The 19,221-nt window shown below is 38.9% G+C and overlaps 1 protein-coding gene across 2 annotated transcripts in view; it reads left to right on the forward strand.

Moving 5' to 3' along the window:
- The window catches only part of furinb (furin (paired basic amino acid cleaving enzyme) b), a 53,280-nt gene that overhangs the window by 23,928 nt on the left and 10,131 nt on the right, over positions 1–19,221 (forward strand). For both annotated transcript variants that reach the window (XM_077710563.1, XM_077710562.1), the window contains exons 7-14: positions 7,287–7,375; positions 8,706–8,878; positions 11,921–12,133; positions 13,038–13,138; positions 14,729–14,832; positions 17,041–17,158; positions 17,258–17,437; positions 18,652–18,779. In XM_077710563.1, coding sequence (XP_077566689.1) covers positions 7,287–7,375; positions 8,706–8,878; positions 11,921–12,133; positions 13,038–13,138; positions 14,729–14,832; positions 17,041–17,158; positions 17,258–17,437; positions 18,652–18,779 — 1,106 coding nt within the window. The remainder of the gene's footprint in view (positions 1–7,286; positions 7,376–8,705; positions 8,879–11,920; positions 12,134–13,037; positions 13,139–14,728; positions 14,833–17,040; positions 17,159–17,257; positions 17,438–18,651; positions 18,780–19,221) is intronic.

A 19,221-nucleotide genomic window follows, 5' to 3' on the forward strand; every position in this document is an offset into this window, starting at 1 on the left:
GTAAATGAAAGCCTCGTGCCTTCACATCTAGACAGCAAGAATTGTTCCAACACTATTTTCAAAGACTAGTGCTTCTTTGTTGTCATCCGTATTTTTTTTCATTACATCAGTTACAAAGAACATATCAAAAAGATAATATATTCTTTTTGAAATTGACGACGTGAAGTTAACGAATAATAATATTTGGTGAGAACTCCTGGTTGTGGCTTAAGTCTTTAAGGCATACCGCATTGTTGTTTTAGACCTCCTAAATCTGATGAGAGATTTCGTTTCTTTTGTCATGACAGCGGCTGCTAGTTTTGATTAAAAGTCTCTTTTCTTGTCCTTGCTGTGAGATTGAGGAATCGTATTGAGAACTAAGCAATTTCTATCAGTACATTGCATAGTGCCACTCTATCCTTCTCTCCCACTGACAAAACAAAGAAAGCAGCATTGGAGAGGGTGACTCCCCACCTCCACACCCCATGTGTAGCTTTGAAAAGATCCAGATACCCTCTTTTAAATCACAGAAGGTTGACATTTTCACTGTCAAGCACAAGCATTGCTGAGTCAGATAGAAAGCACTATATGTTGAATATGAGTCTTGAATTAAAAGCAGTGTCAGTGTATTTTGGAATTGTGTGATGTTTGGAAGATCTGACTTCGGGCAAGTGGCAAGGGACACCCAATCACTGGGCACGAGGAGACGGACAACCATTCACACTCACTCTCATACCTATGCAAACTCCACACAGGAAGGACCGACCTGCTATATTATTGATCAGTGTTTCATTATTTTGCCAACTGTTTTATTATCTCGAAGCAAACCTTAGCAATATTACAATTCACTAACAGCACTAACATTTTATTTCCTTATAGGTGATGCACAGCTAAATAAAATCTTAGTACAACTCAATTCATCAATACCTTCCCACTTGAATTAGGAAATAGAAAATGAATTAGAACTGCGATCGGCTGGCCACCGGTTCACGGTGTCCCTTGCTCCTGGCCTGGAGTCAGCTTGGATAGGCTCCGGGAACCCCCATGACCCTAATGAGGATAAAGCGGTTCAGAAAATGAGATGAGAGGGAGAGAGAAATTAATTAGGAATCAGATTTTAATTACCCTGAAAAGGGAGATAAAAAAATATTGTATAATTGCATATTGCAACATTGAACAAAGTACTGTAAACAAGTACTTAAGATTTACTCTGCAAGTTCGTTTCCATTTTTCGCCCTTAATTTTTTCTGTCTGTGCCATTAAAATTAGTACAATTGTGCTAGTAGTTTTTGTAAATGTCAATAACTGGTTGAATTTGTTCATTTGGTTTGCAATTCGAGAAGATATATTTTCTTCTTCGTCCTTCATATATTTGTGCACAGCACTATAGCGGCAGCTTTGTCAAATATTCTTATATTTGGTTTGGTTAAAAACTGTCCTCACCAGTTAAGAAAATCTTGCCCAATTGGTAGACCTCACTTTCAAAAGCAGTTCCCCTGCCCCTAGCAATTATTTCAGACAGGCACAGTAGCTTGCAAAGACCATGAGAATGACTGGTGAGCCAAGATACAAATCTTTGTGCATGGCCTACATATGAGCTTTAAAATTCCTCAATGTGTGTTTTAACTCACATTAATTAAACTTGGACTTATGAACACTGCATCCAGCCACAGTTAGAAATTGTGGAGTCCACGTTACCTGTATAATGCCAGATTGACACATCCTGTCTTAAATGATAATTATAGTTTGCCTGTGAATCCATTTTACAAAAAAAAAAAAAACGATTTTGAAAACAGTACTGTTAATTAAATTAATTTAGACTGTTTTTTTTGCTGTGACACTATGATTTGTCCATCATAATCACTTTTTCACATAAATCCTGATGTTATTTTACGAAAAGAGTAAACAGTTGTTATGGTTGAAACTTTATTCAGAAATAGGATTACAAGTAGACTCACATCTAATCTGGGTGCGCAAAGACATTTTGTCTTCTGCATGCTCCTCTGCCTTTAAAATGTGTGGAATAACAAACATGACGTGTTGAAAAAAACTGTTGCGAGGGGAAAGGTACCAAAGATGCAGACTTTCAGGCACTGACAATTGTGGTATGATTGTATTTATTGTCCGCTCGCAGCTTGTCCCATGAGTGTTACAATGCCTGTCATGCAGGTAGTTGCACCTACAAATTACAACCAATACAGTTTTTTTCAGCTGTTGTGAAACAGCAAGCCGATGAAACTTGATCCAACACAAACTCAGAAGCAGGAAATCATATGCATCGTAAAGATTTGTTAAACAAATAGAGCACGCCAGAAAAACAAAACAAAAAACACCACGACTGAGCCAGGTATTGCAATATCTATTACAATATCCTGCTACACAAAAATGACAAATATTTACATTGTTTTCATATTCACAAGTGCCAATATCATGCAGTACATTAGTCATTTTTAACTACAAGGCCCATCAAAATGATTCATTTCCTCTTCTAACGCCATGCTGCCGAGTGATAAAGTTGATAGATTCAAAGAGCATAACATCTGTCACAGTTTTATCACAGGCGGCCTGCTGTAGCTATGCTGCGAGTATAATTGCTGCTGAAGGAATCAAACCTTGGGCCTTTATGTCATTGCCTGAATACTCTTGTCCATTATTTTCTTGAAATAATTTTTGTACCTGACCGTGCGGCATTCCTTTTTTTTTTTTTCTACACTTTCTCTGAAAATACAGCACATTATCAGAAATATAATTTAATTAATGTTTTCAGTTTCAGAATATGCAACAATAAATCATTGAATTTGATCAATGATTTACTGCATTTTTCAACACTGCCAAAAGTAACAAATAAATAAAATAGTATGGAGTTGTCTTTATCCACATAGTCTTTAACCGCAAGTAAAAGAGTAAAAAGCCTACTACTGTTTATTTTTTATATTACTGAGCACCTGCATCGCAAAAATACAAATTGAAATCAAATGTTATGCAAAGAGATAAGCTTTCCTGCTCATTGGCATATAACAACACAAACAAAGCTGTGTACTTGTGGATTTGCTTCTTCACCACATTTAAACCAGCCCTTTAATGCAATGCTATAATTGGAGTATCACCCAGTGATACTTATGGCCTCACAATGAAACATTTTAATATATAGAATAAAAAAAATACCTTTGTGTGCAATTTAGTACAGAATTGAATTTGGTTACATTCCATCACAGTGTTTATATCTCTAATATAGCTTTTAGAAAATGCAAGACCCAAGTACTGTAGAGCCCAGTTAAATGAATTTAGTTATATCCATAAAGTATAATCATATAACAATGTCATTCTTTATGGGGCATGTAACCCTTGTGTTTGATGGGTTTGAAGTCAGCATTTTTACCTGAGGAGGATTTTTAGAGCACGGACTGATTGAGAAGCATTGATTTTTTTAAAAACACATTTAGTAACATCTAAATGTCTTCCACATCCCTGTTTTCTATTGCAGTGACTGAGTGAGTTTGTCACTGCTCGGAAGTAGGCTCGTTTTTATTTTTATTTTTTTTTAAATTTAATGACAAGGTAAAATTTCCCATAGGATTTATGGCACGCCAAAAATAGGAATGCCATTTCTTTCATTATTGTCAAGGGTGCACATATTTTCCATGTCTCTGTTTCTTTAATACAGTGTTTCCCAACCACTGTGCCACACAGCACATTCATGTGCCTTGAGCAATGCTTAGGTGTGCCACGGGAAATTGCAAGAAGTCATATAATGTAATATTCAGAGAGAAAAAATAATATGAATATAACCAGGTTAAAATCTAAATATGATGAACGTTATATCATAGATTATACTTTGTAAAGTCTGTGTGAGCACCATTTTTTGCGTAATATTAGATTTAAGTAATATTTGGAGAAAAGTCATAAGATTATACAATTAAAAACATCACATTACTTATATTCAAAGTTGTTCAGGGTCCGCAGACATCAACTTTTGCTGACATTTTAAGGTCAGTGTGAAAAAATAGATTTGAGAATAATTTTGGAGGTTTATGTGATTTCTGCTGATAAAACGTTGATTAGAATAACTATTGTTGATATAGGCAACAATTAAATTAGAAGATTTTCAGATGGTGGTGTCCCTCGAGACAAAGGTTGGGAAACACTTCTTTAATGAGCAACAAAGGGTGTTGCTTGTTGTTGTTTGATCCTAATTTGTTTTCTGGACTAACATCTTAATGGTTCCGTTCAAAGAGTGCTGTTTTCTTATGCCCCTTACAACATAAATGGAGCCAAAAGAAAACATTAGTAAAGCGATGTCAACAGTGCAAGGAAGCGTATCCGGAAGTGTCTTTAGAATGACAATTTAGACATATGTATTTCTGTATGTCTGACATTCCTGTGAAGGACGGTTTTGGATTGCTGAATTGAATTGACAACATGGGATAGTTTTTGTTGCTAGAAATTGAAAAAAAATGTTTACAATAGTGGGTGAAGAAAATGTGTGTTTCTTATTCATGTACCGTCCTACTTTGCCTACTCCACTTTATCAAACTTTCTAACACAGAGGATGCCCTTTTCCTCCAGGATCTGTGTTTAGACACACAAAATCAGCCATGGCAATTTGTCTTTGGTTTGATGAATTACTATTTTTAGCAATATTGGCTGTTTGACAGGCACAATCCTGTCTGAGGCCGGATTGTAGATTAGTTTTTAAATCAGTTTGGCTATGCAATTATGTTTGCTCCTTTTTTCCTTACACAGTACAAACCCTTAATTTTTCTCCACTATATATGTATTGAAATATGAAAGGTGAAGTATGGTGTATAATATTAAATGAGACATCACAGTAATCGACAGTTTATGTGAAGCTCCAATTGACGCATAGCTTTATTGTGACCCCGAAAGGTGACTTCTCTTCCTCATCTTCGGGGTCTCAGAGATTGAACGTGGGTATATTTTCCCATAGAAGCGGTGAGACTATTTTTGACTATGTGAAGAAATAATTCCCTGAGACATCTGAAAAAACACACAAGGATTAGAAGCAGGTTGTCAAGCTCGCCCTATCTTTTTTTAACTGCAGTGTCAGATAGACAGTTATATTCCGGTTGGGGTGTTATGATAATTCTGCTTTTTATCTCCCAACATCTTTAAAGTCCAGCCAGTTTAATGCCAAATAGATCAGAGCGCATCTCCCCAAGGGCATAAGGTTCGTGCTGGGAGGAAGACAGTGAAGGGCCATCTCTGCTGCCCAATAAACATTTAATAATAATGTATTAAGACCCTTTCACGCTAGTGGCAGCCCGCAGTTCCCGGGCGCATTGAGAATTCGTGGCCATACTGCGCAGAAGGGCAACCTGTGCAAAGGCAGGTTCTGAAGTAGAAACGTATTATATTTCACAGAAAGCGCACAATACACTTTTTGGCAGACAAATACACACAACTTGTGGCAGAGGAAGAAATGTTTTTTCTCAGAGTTTTCTGGCAGTTTGGGATACTCAAAGTGTAATTCGTGAAAGACATTGAACTATCCTCATTTTCACCAATGCTCAGTAGTTTTTGGAGTGTGTTTTGGCAGACAAGTGGCAGCACTGCGAGACAGTCACCTTGAGCAAAGAAACACTCAGCCATTTTAGCAACCATGGTGAATCCAGGATGAAATTCAAAGCATTCCAGCTGAGATGTTGCAGTGGTCAATGAGTAAACTAACATAACATTTCAAGAATGCATTCGTTAAGGATGTAATCCCATCTCTTCTCATCTCATTTTTTGAACCGCTTTATCCTCACTAGGGTTGTGGGGTGTGCTAGAGCCTAACCCAGCTGGCTTCGGCCCAGAGGCAGGAGACAAAAAAAAACATTTCCTCTCCCACTCACATCTAGAAGCTGTTTAGTTTCCAATCGGCCTACCATCCTTGTCTTTGGAATGTTGGAGGAAACCGGAGTACCCGGAGGAAACCCACGCAGGCCCAGGGATAACATGCAAACTCCACACAGGCGGACCCACCTGGATTTGAACCCAGGCCCAGAGCTCTGAAGCCGATGTGCAGGCCATAAAACCGCTGGGCTGTACTAAGGATTTAAAAAAACAATATGTTTCCATCCATTCCTCTTATTCTATTTTTATTCCATACCATGTGTAACCCCACATGTTCAGTGATTAAGACTAAAGTGGTTGACTCACAATATCCGTTTTATAATACAAGACCACTCAGTTAGTTCAAAGAGTTTAAACCAATGTACCAGACAAATCATCCGTTGTTAATGTATCATCCAGGAAAAAATGAGAATTTTATTCTTTCTCTAATGCCCGCTGACCAACACTACCTCTCATCTCCAATTGGGATGAAGACTCAAGTCTGGGATAACTAAAGACCTGTATTCTACATACAACAGTGGGATGGATGAGGGAGCTCTTAAATCCTTAAATAGCGTTCTTGTTTTGTGCACTGGAGCACACCATGTCAGAACAAAAAGGGTCTTCCTCAAACAGTTCCCATATAATGGGAAGCATAAGCCTCTTTTTCACAGAGATTTTTTCTATAACTGAAGAGTCAGCAATAAGCCGTCTTTGCTTTGTAACACAGCGTGTGTTTACACCACAGCCCAGCATCCCAAAATCTGAAAATACTTTGTGACAAAGTCAACAATAATGTCTGGTGTGAAACATCACACTTCATACTGCTACAATATTCTACATTTAATACTTCTGAAGTCAGTATTCCTGAGAGAAATATTGTGCAAAATGGCAGGCTTGATATATTGAGGATGACATAATAGCAATTGAGATGAATAACTAAGACATTCACTGAGGATCTAATGTCTCAGAACACTTGACCACAATATGCATGGAAATTAGATTTGGTACCACTTACAGATATATTCTAAAATGTCCTCAATCAAAGGACTTAATGTTTTTAACATCTTAACCTAGATCTATTTAGTCTGCACCACATTCATCATTCATGTGAATAGTTCTCACATTAAAATCGACTCATCATTACATTTTTTTTAACTTTTCCTTGTTTTTGCTTGTCTCTAAAGTCATATTACAGTTTGTTGCAACATGCAGCCAAGTGCTTCATGTTTTACTTATTATGGTATGCCTCCAGGAGCAAACACTTAACGATTTGAAGGGCATGTAGTCTGGATGTCAACATTTGTTCTACTAAGAAAATGTTATATTTAAGGAATGTTTATATTCTTAAATTAACATTCTGGAAAAGAGAGAATCTTAGCTCCATGGGGGCTAAGATGTCTTAATGGGTTAGTATTCAGTTGTCAATAGTTTGTTTTAATGATCTTTAATAAGCCTTATTTCCTTCTTAGACATGGGACTCGGTGTGCAGGAGAGGTTGCAGCTGCAGCTAACAATGGTGTGTGCGGTGTTGGCGTGGCATATAATGCTAAAATTGGAGGTGAGTGCATCATAATCAGAATATAATTTGGTATCCTTTCATTTTCACTGGGCGCGTAAATCTATATTTAGAAATATAATAATGTAAAAGCCGAAAATCATCTGATTTGACAAACAAAACAAATAAAACACAATGTTTAGATCCCATACCAATTTTATACAAGATATATATAAGATGTGAGCGGATTGGAATGTGTTGAAAGGTCAACTTCAAGAAAAAAAAAGTCATTTATTAAAGGTGATTTTGTATTAAGTTTGGCCATCAAATAATCTGTTAGTTTGTATAATAAGAGATGCCAACCAGATGCTGCATGCAAGCCCTGAGGAATCTGAATCAGTCCCATTCCAGATGTTACTTCTTTGTCTTCATTACCATGTGTCCTAATGGAACAACTTACTGACCATGAATCTTAAGAATTAATCCTCTGTGAATGTGTTCCTTTCCTTTTGAGCTTGCTAATGAGCAACTGTAATTTGTCTCTGTATGTTTACAAGGTACCTTAATACTTGTATCCTTTCTCAGCAATGATAAGCGATTAGTGTTTAACACTGCTGTTGACATTAGTTGGTGCAATTAACGTTTGCTTTAGCATTCATGCCCGTATTCTCATCCACACGTTCATCTGTGGTACTTCATCCTTCCTCTGACTTTGTGATTCTCCTGGGAACAGCAATGTTTCTGTCACTGAGCTGCAGGGAGTCAAAAAGAATTGTAACAACGGTGATTATGGATATTGTTGCAACACAGTCTACGCATAACCACTGCCGAGTAAACATCTTCTGTGCGTCACTATTTGCCTCTTTGTATTCAGACGCAAGCCAAACCTGCAACTGCTTATTTGTCTGTGGTCTCGCCAGAGCAAACCAGCAGGTTGTCGATTATTGAAGTCTTAATGTTGCTGTCAGTCTTGTCTCAGGTCTGGGGGGCTAGTCCCAGTAATAAACCTCATTTAAAGCGAGTTCATTTCACACCTCTCTCCTGCTATTAATGCTCACTGGACTGATCTAAGGCTGCTCACATCAAACACTCAGGGAGTGGGTACACTATTTGGCTGCAGGCTCTGGGAACTCACAGCCCATTTTTCAGTTGGCTGTCCATCAGATCAGAAGGTATGGGCACAGTTTCGCACTCGTTAAAAGGGGCATTATTTATTTTCATAGCTGACTTGTTTGTCCATATGTTGCCAGTGATTCAACTAATGAGAGGATTTTTGTCATTGTCACCATATGCTTGTAAAAAAAAGTATACTTCATTTTTCCCTTCTCTACTTTTAACACACAGTATGCAATAATTAACCTAATATAAAATACATTTTGTCCTTGTTTAATAGGAGTTCGAATGTTAGATGGGGAGGTGACAGATGTAGTAGAGGCACACTCGCTCGGTCTCAACCCCCAGTACATCCACATATACAGCGCCAGTTGGGGTCCAGAAGATGATGGAAAGTCATTGGACGGCCCTGCAAAACTTGCCAAGGAGGCTTTCCAGCAAGGAATCACCAAGGTCAGTTTGATTATTTATTTCTTTGGACGTAAAAAGTTTTTCAGGTTTTTTAATGAACAAGTAGTTCAAAATGTTCAATTTATTCAAAACATAATGTTAACTCAGGTCTTTTGGAACTAAAACAATGGTTCTGATTGAATTGAACTTTGATCCCAAAGTGAAAAAATGCACCAACTCTGAGTTAAACAGATCAATGTTTTGTGTAAGTGTTACCAAAATATATACTAACAGTTTTAAGTCCCTGCTATTGTTACATCTTCCACTTATTAAAGACACCCATTAAAATTGCTATTTTCTCATTATTCTTGGACAACTGAAATAATGTTGTATATTCTAGGGATATACACTGGTACCTTTACATCCGAAATATTCAGGTTACGCAAAGCTTTGATGCGAAACCTTTTGTTCCAAGATATGAAAAACAGTCCAATTTGCGAAAGGTTAAACAAAATCAAACATCCCCAAAACATAAATACACTTCCTGCATCCATTTGTTGATATTTTTGTCATACTAGAGATGCTTTTTCCATCTCTCCACATCTCACTGGGCTCCCTAGAAGGAAGCTTTGTCTCCACGATGCCAATTTATTTGTTGTGTAGACATCTTTGTCAATCGGGCTTTAATGTGTATAAACAATCAGAAAAGCTATCAATTTATTAGTCAATTAATTGTGGCAGCCTAGTTGGCAGCTATCACGGCCCTAGGAAGTAGACCACAACCGACAAAAATGAGTGTTTGCACCCCTGCCTTGTATGTTTATGTTGTTACAGTCAGTGGCAGAGCGCCCCAAAGCAGGTAAGGAAGAAAACTCTGACAGTGACGATATATCTTTGTTGAGACTTAATGAGCCAGGGCGACTGGGTCAGAAGCGTGGCTCAGACAGTTGGTAAACGTGGTGTAGAAGTCGAGAGCCATGAGGCCCGTATAAGAATCCGAGGCATAAGTACAAAAGGCGTGGGTGTAGACGTGGTTCTAGGGCAAAAACAAGAACTAGGAGATCATGCAACAAGAAATAATGCGAGAAGGCATTGACAGTAAACAGATAGAGATGATTCAGCGACGTAGTCGCGCTATGGCTTAAATAGGTTAGTGATGATTAGTTGTTGCTCCACCCGTCTGGTCCCGGAACTGTGATTGGGTGACCAGCGCAACCACCCACCTGTTAAGCCCTGGGCTTTTGTTAAATTACTTCCTTGTTCGTGAAAAAAGAAACATGGCAAAGAAAAATAATAATAATATGTTTGCAACCGAATGTACATATTTCACCTTTGTTTCTGGCAATCTGCAATTTGTTGTCTTTGATTAATTCATTCAGGAATTGTATAGGCCGTTGGAATCTCATTTTATGATTATATACTCCTGCCTGAACAAGCAAACATGAAATGCATCACAATATTTCTTGTTTGGCAGACAGAATACTGGGTACACACTCTGTGTAAACCAGCTTTTACATTTGTGTGTTAGGGCAATCAAGTTCCTGCATTTTTTTCCCTTTGCACAAAACAAGCAGGCCCTTGATTTACTGGCCTTTCTACTTCCACTCAACTTTAGCTAGATTGTGAGTAAATAATATTCCAAAATGTCCAGAGAGACGATTACATGTGTTGTTTCAAATGTTTTTCCCGACAATTTCATGGGCTATTACAGTTCACTTGGCCACTTCACCTCTAATCATACAAGTTGGTTTTTATTATTGTTTCCTTTTCAAGGAAAGATATTATATTTTCACAGGGTTACTGTTGAAAGGTTTTATTGTGCATAGTCGAATGGGCATTGACTTTTTTGCCCAACAGCAACATTCATTCATTTATCCATTTTCCATACCGCTTAGACTCACATGGGTCGCAGAGGGAGCTGGAGCATATCTCAACCAACCATGGGCACCAGGTGGGCGACACCGGAATTGGTTGCCAGCCAATCACAGGGCACAAGGAGACAGAAAACATTCACGCTTACACTCATATCTAGGTGCAATTTTTTGTATTCAACCACCCTGCCGTGTGTTTTGGGGATGTGGGAGGAAAACGGAGTACCCAGAGGTCCCTATGCTGTTGCCTTCATTCAGTGGAATTATTTTCTTGTCATAAATCTGCAACTTAGACTGCTTTAATGTTACTTTTAAATACACAAAATCAGAAACAATTCAAATCTTCCTAGCGGAATGCAACGAGTCAGCATATTGTCTGCACGGGAGGAGGAAAAAACAGCCAGCGATATGGACTACCTCATCTTAAGTGCTTGGAATAAATTAAATTTTCTGGTTTACTGCTTTCATATAGAAGTGATGGGTAGATAAGATAGTCTTGGAAAAAAAACTGGCCCCTTTCTTATTCCATCATAACCTAAAAAGACATTAACTCATCTATAGACTTAGAGCTACCATAAGCTAGATACAAAGTGAACGCAGGCCACCAGTGTATGATAAGGCTACGCCATTGCAAAAATAGATTGTTAAAATCAAAAGTAACCAATCTATGAAGGCACCAATAAAAAATATTTTATCTATTGCAGCTCGCAAGAAGGCAACAATAATGATGATTTTTTTCTGTTGTAACTCGCACCTGTCCTATTCAAAACAAACAAAATTTGTACAATGTTTATAAGATCTAGGGGTGTTTTGAAATAATGCACTTATTAAACAGACAAATGACATTACTTGTTACTTCAGTCAGTCTTATTATGAGACATAAATCAGCTCACGATTGTTAGCCTGCTTGTAAAGTGCCCACTTAATAGAATTGAATAGATGATTTACTGTTTGTGTTTTAGGGGATTGGAATAAAACAGTCTCTCTGGCATCTATCAGCTTCGCATTGATCCGCTCTCTAAATATTCAGCTTGAGTAGGTTTTCTAATTATGTTTTTTCCCTATTCCTCCTCGTCTTTACGTTAGAAGGTAATAAGAAGAGTTATGGTTGTAGAGAAGAAGACGTGCATCTGACAAAGCATTTCAGCAGCAGGACATAAATCTACTGCCACTGTGGATTAGTGTTGTGCCGTTGCGGATTTATGTGTTAATTTTCTTTCTTCTGCCACATCAGGGACGTGGTGGACTAGGCTCCATTTTTGTCTGGGCCTCAGGAAACGGTGGACGAGAGCAAGACAACTGCAACTGTGATGGTTATACCAACAGCATCTATACATTGTCCATCAGCAGCACCACACAATCTGGAGATGTACCATGGTACAGCGAGCCTTGTTCATCCACCCTTGCTACCACCTTCAGCTCGGGAAACCCAGGCGAAAAACAGATAGTAGGTTTGCACGATATACAGTACACAATGTTCAGATTTGGGGTATAATGAAAGGATACAAGCAAAATGTCAAAATGATGTTTAGGTTTGAACATGAACACACATTAAGGAAAACCTCTGCTGTCAAAATAAGAGTGACTGATGTGGAACACACAAAAAGCAAAGCTGACAATTGCTGCAAAACTGCAACATGCCTCCTTGGAGCTACTTGTCATGAAACACTTGCCTCAGGGAAAGGCAATAGATAACTATCAAATATAACATTTTCTCCAAGGAAAGGCATGCTGCAGGTGGGCAAAACAACATAGGTGTGCTCTTTTGTTATTTTCTCACTTGTCGCTTTGGATTTCTCAGTCCCAAACATTAAAAGAAGGATTTTGTTCTTATTTTCTTAAAAAATGACAACATTGAGAGGTTGATTTACTCAACATTGCTTCAAATGTATTCATCTTCAGATGTTTGTAACAGCTACATTCCCTTCTGGTAGGAGGAAATTGATAGAAAATTCAGTTTGTCTCATTGTTTAGCAATCTGGACCATACTCGTCAATATCTTGAGAGGTTCACTAGCTGGATTCTACTTCAAATAACCCCAAAAGTCATGTTGTCTGCCTGTTGCGCCTCTACTGGAATCAAATAGGTCAGATGCATAGTTGTCTATGTAGCATTCACAATGAAGGGCAGGACAACAAGCACTTCTTGAGTCGTTTTTTTATACGTGAGACTGAACGAACACACTTCCATTTTCTTTGATGTGGTTTGTTGCTTATAATATTAGCTCCTTTGCCCTGGCCCTCAACTGTCAAACACGCAATATCTTTCACGGTGGATTTTCATCACACTTAAGTGAAGTACTCGGTGTGTAAAAATAAATGTGTCTCTCCACTTCCACATCTGTCCCTTAGGTGACAACAGACCTGAGGCAAAAGTGTACTGAATCTCACACTGGAACTTCAGCTTCCGCACCACTGGCTGCTGGAATCATTGCTTTGGCACTCGAGGCCAAGTGAGTTGAAGCACTCTTCTTTTACAACCATACACCCAGCCCTCTGGCCAATCTAATGTAATTTAATCTTACTTAGTATGCAGCACTACAGCTCAGAGGTAGATGTGAATATGCATGGGCACGCTATTCGGTCTATATCGCAGCCCAGTTTTTCTTCAGCAAAGAGATGTTTTTAATCATCAATTAATCAGCCAGACAATTGAGTGACACTATCCCACATAGACATCAGAATATCCTGCAGCTGATAGTGCCATGTTAAACTAGAGATTACCCCTCATTACGTTCCAACGCGTTTCTTAATTACAATCATCGTTCTAATGTGTTCTATTACGTGCTCCTCTTTTGTCCTGCCTTAAGCATATTAACTTTAGCAAGCTTCATAAATTTTGTAATTCTTCCCATTTTAATAATTATCTGGAAGGATTTAAGATGAAACCCAGGGCTGTCATATTGCAGATGAACACAATGACGTTGGTAAGAAGATAATAGAATAAAGCTCTTTTGACTGTATGATGTAGTGCCATGAGTTTTCTTACCAAGGCAAAAATATCAAATTGCTGTTGCAATTGTCCAAATAGATTTTTACATTTTCACAAAAAAAAAAATCACTTGTCTTATAACAGTTTTTTCTTCCTCTAGCCAACCAAACGATATTTTTAGTTTGGCAAACCAGCAGTTAGATAAACATAAAAGTAATGTGTATGTCTGACCTGAGGGCAAGCCTCATCACATATCACATTCAGCATGTTTTTCTTGTCCTATCTGGCCGTACATGTGCGCGGGAGCTAGGTTCAAAGGCCTTATTTGTAATTTGTATGTGTCAGTGTGTTAGAAGAAGACATTTTTCATACGCTGATCGCCTGGCGGGGCCTACGGACTGTCATCTGGAACCGTGCTGGAGTTTATCAGGCTGTAATCACATCTATAAATTTGCGCGACATGACAGATGGATTCATTCAAGAGGAAGTGTTTTGACTTTCTGCTCTTCCATTACTCCATCATCCGCCCATGCAGTACTTGGCTAAGGTGACATTGAAATGATAAGGAATTATGGCTTTATAAAAACAGGAGATGTGCAACGTTCCAATCGTACGGCATTTATGACATTTTCTAACTTTCAAATCAGTCACCTTCCCTTTGTGTTGAGACTTTTCATTCATCTTAGTTTGCCTGAACGTTAAATATTCAGTGTAAAAGCTGCCCTTTGTGACCAGCTCGCTCCAGTGAACATCATTCCACAGAAGTCTAGACACGTTCCTCCTTGGTATTGTATCAACAATTTTACTGTGTTCACTGAGCTTTAATACCAGTGTTTTACACCAGTACTAAAACTGTAATGTTAAACAGGATAGTTGCCATGGTTAACTGAGATTCTCCTCAGGGTATCGTCTTTACTTTGATATAGTATTCTAAAAATGGGTCTGCCTTTCTATTATTAAGTGCTGAGTTGTATTTTAACACCAGATACATCCCATTGTAGCCAGAGGTCAGTGAAGCCTGACAGTTCATAATATATGAGGGGAACCAAATTACTCTTTTTACTGTTGGGTGGCACAAAGATTAAGTGGTCTCTTTTGAACATCCCTGCAGCATGAACCTGACCTGGAGGGACATGCAGCACCTGGTAGTGAGAACAGCTCGACCCAAACATCTGAGTGCAGGAGACTGGAAGACTAACGGCGTTGGACGTAGAGGTAGTCTGGACTTTATAGTTTGTAAATAAAAAGCATTGTTAATTTTTTATTTTATTTTTTTCAAATCAATAAAATATAGGACAAATAGTATGAGTCACGGTGTCTGCCATAATGAATGTGGAAGGTCCAACTATAAAGTACAAGGACTTGACATAATAAAGGTGAAAGCTAATTTTTAGATAGGATGCATATGGATTTTTATTGTTTTTATTTTATTAAAGTTTCAGTTATTTAAGAATAGAATAGAATGTGCACTCACTCACAAAAGTTAATTATACAAACAACTTCAAAAATATAATTAATGTGACACAGTATGAATAACTTTGGGATTATGGCTACAGTTTGAGCTATTTAAAGTATATCCCATGTTGCTCTTGCCTGACTTCGGGCTTGTTTTTTTTTTAAATTTTGAAATCATCTCTAGGATGAATATATCTAAACCTATCCTTTTCGTTAACATGGTGCATTGAAAGGTATTTTCAATATGTTTCGCAGTATTCCCTTCTGTGTTTTTCCACTCCTTGGTCCAATTGCCCCACACCTCATCATAACAAATCAGTCAGTCTAATATATAAGCCCCTCCAAAACTAGCACACGTTGCCAGATTTTCTTCAGCACTATACTGGACTCTCCAGCATTTATTCACCCACTCAAGCCAAGTCATATCAGCAAACCCCCACTGCCAACTTTCCTCGGTCTTCTTTCAGTGAACCGATTTTACAATTGCTTGTCTGCCTCTTGTCCCTGCATTCGAGTCTAAACCAACCGTAACATTACAATCTTACTAATGGAACAAGTGGGAAGCCCATTGCAAAACAGTCTGCAGCCTTTGCCCACCCATTAGATTTTATTTTCTATAACCCAGGCATTTATGCCAGCCCTTCCTGCCATCCTGGCCTCTCGATGATCCCTTCCGGAAGTCCTGGCAGGCACGGCAAAGTCTGCCTGGTTTTCAGTCATAGCCTGACTTGGACAGTCTGTGTCCCCCAAAGTTTTCTATTTTGACTGGGGCCTTCCCATGCCGGCACCCTTCGTCAAGGCTCCGCTGGCTTCAGACCACTCTCCGTTATTCCTAGTCTCCTAGCCTCCAGCAGCACCTGACTAGTGGACACCAAGCTTTAGCTCCAGCGGCACCCTGCCAACGGCCGTCATCCCTTATCTCCTCAGTTCCAGTGGCGCAAGGCCAGCAGCCGCTATAATTCATTGGCTTCAGCTCCAACGACTGTTGTCCCTCGTTCATCTCTTTGGCTCCGGAGACATAAGGCCAGAAGCCCCCATCCCTCGTCTCTTTAGCTCCTGTGACGCAAGGGCAGTGGCCACCCTACCTCATCTCTTCGGCACTAACCATCACTATGCCTTATATCTTCGAGCGCATATCCAAATTAAATGCGGAAATAAAGGGGCGTGTTTGGGTGAGCAAATTTTAGAAAACTAATTTAAGACAATTTTCACATTCGACTGTTTTTTTTCTCAATTATTCATAGAATATTATCAGTTTAGGTCATTTTCTTACCTGACGTGTTTCAGCGCGTCACTTCCGCCTTCATCAGAGGTCACTGCTGCTGGTGTGAACTGTCTTTATCAGTTGATGGCAAGTCCTGCCTCCTGCTGTCCAAGGAAACCTCCAGGATGCTGCTCCAGATAGAGGAAATCATGAAAACTCTCTTGTCCCTGTTGATGGTACTAGTTACCCAATAGCGGATCTCAATGGCCTCCCTGATCCAGGGGGCATGACTTGCCTTTGTCATTTCTGACACGTAAGTCACGCCTTCATGGGACATCAGCTGAAAAAGACAGGTTACACCAACACCAGTTTCACTGCGATGTGGAAAGATGTCATGTAAGAAAATGACCTTATAAAGGTCACTGTCTGTGAAGAAGAGGGAGAAAAAACAGCCAAATACTAAAAGAAGACAAGATTTGTTCCGCAACTGCCTGAGAAGCTCAGATCAACCATGAGAGGGTGTTTAAAATAATCCATGTTTTAGCTGGGGGTAACTATATTGTCTTCCATAGATGAGCAAGTAACACAACATAAGGTGGATACATTGTCAGCCTTCACATGTCCCTAGTAAGAAAGAATATAAAAACAAAGTTCAGCATTCACGTATAGGATGTTACAAAAGCAAATCCCATACATTCTGTACAATGGTCAATAACTTAGAAAAGGTTATGAAAAGTAATGTCAGCAAACTTGTCCTTCCACAGTGAGTCATTCATACGGATATGGGCTCCTGGATGCCGGAGAAATAGTGGCTTTTGCGCAAAATTGGACAAGAGTGGGGCCACAGCACCAGTGTGTTCACACCATGCTTACAGAGCCAAGGTGAGTGGTGGACACAATCATTCACTATACTGGCCGTTAGGAATAGTACACTTTTTTTGTGGGGGCACGCACCATTAAGCTGTCTTGTCAATTCCGTAGAGATATCGGGAGCAGGCTGGTGTTCAGTAAGAGGCTGGATGCCTGCTGGGGACGGGCTGACTACGTCAGCTCTCTGGAGCATGTTCAGGCTCGCCTCACCCTCCTCCACAACCAGAGAGGCAAACTAGCAATTCATCTTATCAGTCCACTGGGCACGCGCTCCACTCTCTTATTTCCCAGGTACAATGAAACACGCACTGCACAATGGTCAGTTCAGCTTTTTTCCTACTACTCTAAATTTCACACAAGATGAAACAAACCTAGAATGTATGATGCAAAGTCCCCAAAGGAAATGAAAATTCAATGCATGCTTGTTGAATTGCAGCAACTCTTGACATTTGCTTGAATGTTTTTTCAGTGTTGGGCAGTAGTCCGCATCGTAATGGGCCATACTTTTCTAACAAATATCTATCTGACTGAATTGTCGAGGTTTTATTTTTTTATTTTTTTTTGCGGTGGGGGAGGATAACAATGAAATAAAACCTAATAATAATAATTGTTCCGGCACAGCGGCTGGGTGCTTTGAATGTCGGCTTCACAGTTCTGGGGCCAAGTGTTCGATGCTATCTGGGTCCTCACTGTGTGGAATTTGAATGTTCTCCCCGGGCCTGCATGGGTTTCTCTGGTTACTCCGGTTCCCAGGGTAGACTGGTTAAACACTCTCAAATTGCTTCTAGGTAGGAATGTGAGTGTAAATTATTGTCCGTCTCCTTGTGCCCTGCGACTGGCTGGCCATCAATTCAGGGTGTTCCCTGCCTGATGACCATAGTTAGCTGGGATTGGCTCCAGCACCCCCGCGACCGTTGTAAGGAGGAACGGGTCAGGAAATGAATAAATAGTAAGAATTGTTTCTGATGAAAAGTAATTATTAGAAACAATTGTTGACTTTTCAATTGTGTGTTAAGGGTTAACTGTAAGTTAAGGGTCTAATGTATAAATAACACTTTACTAGAAATTTGAAATGAAAACTGCATTTGTTCATACATAGACAATAATTGTATTATCTGACAATTAAACCATACGTTTTGTTTTTTCGTTAGAGCCTATCCCAGCTTAATCTAACAGTTTAATAGTCTGTAAAAATCTACAAATAAACTAACTATGCTGGACGATAAAGTGTAATGTTAAAAGAAAGGAAAAATTGCATCTTATATTCCAAAAAATTATGGTAATTTTTGGATGTCTCGGGTATTGTTAATGAATATTCTTGTGAACAATTTCAACAAAACATTGTGCTAAGTCACCTTTTTTGAGATAGCTCTTCATGTTCTTATGTTGGAACCGTTTGGCCAGAAGTTACCTAGTAAATATACGAAACTTTTAAGAAGATGTAATATTAATTCATTAAAAACATTTCTTATACAGAAAAATTAATAGTATTTCTACTCTTGCAGGCCAAACGACTTCTCCACTGAGGGTTTCAATGACTGGGCCTTCATGAGCATCCATTCGTGGGATGAGAATCCTCAAGGGGAATGGACTTTGGAAATAGAAAATGTTGCAGCCAATAGCCGTGACTATGGTAACATAATCTGTCTTCATTATTTATCCTTTGTATCACATACAATACCCATCCACACAATTTTATTTTAATTTTTTTAACAGTGTGCCCCATTGTAGGCTCTTTGACGTTAGGTGTCTGCATCAAACCTTCCCTTGTTGAATTTCTAGTCACTTTCCGAAAGCGTAAATAGCAACATTATTGGACTGTTTATATGGACATAAGCGTATGTACCCTGTGATTGACTGAATTATGTCAAAAGTCACAGAAGCCATGAGTCTGAACAAGATAAGCTTTAAAGAAATGACTGTGTAAACCACTTCTAGTTCTCAGAAGGCTGCTGGTCTCTAGCACGCTTGAACTCTTAACTAAAGTGGAGACATTTTATTGACTGAAAGGATGTGTTGATTTTATGTTTCTTATTTTATCTGCTGTGTGCTTTCATAAATCAGGGCTGAAGTTG

Source organism: Stigmatopora nigra, chromosome 2 (genome assembly GCF_051989575.1).
Source record: "Stigmatopora nigra isolate UIUO_SnigA chromosome 2, RoL_Snig_1.1, whole genome shotgun sequence".
In the NCBI taxonomy this organism is placed as follows: Eukaryota; Metazoa; Chordata; class Actinopteri; order Syngnathiformes; family Syngnathidae; genus Stigmatopora; species Stigmatopora nigra.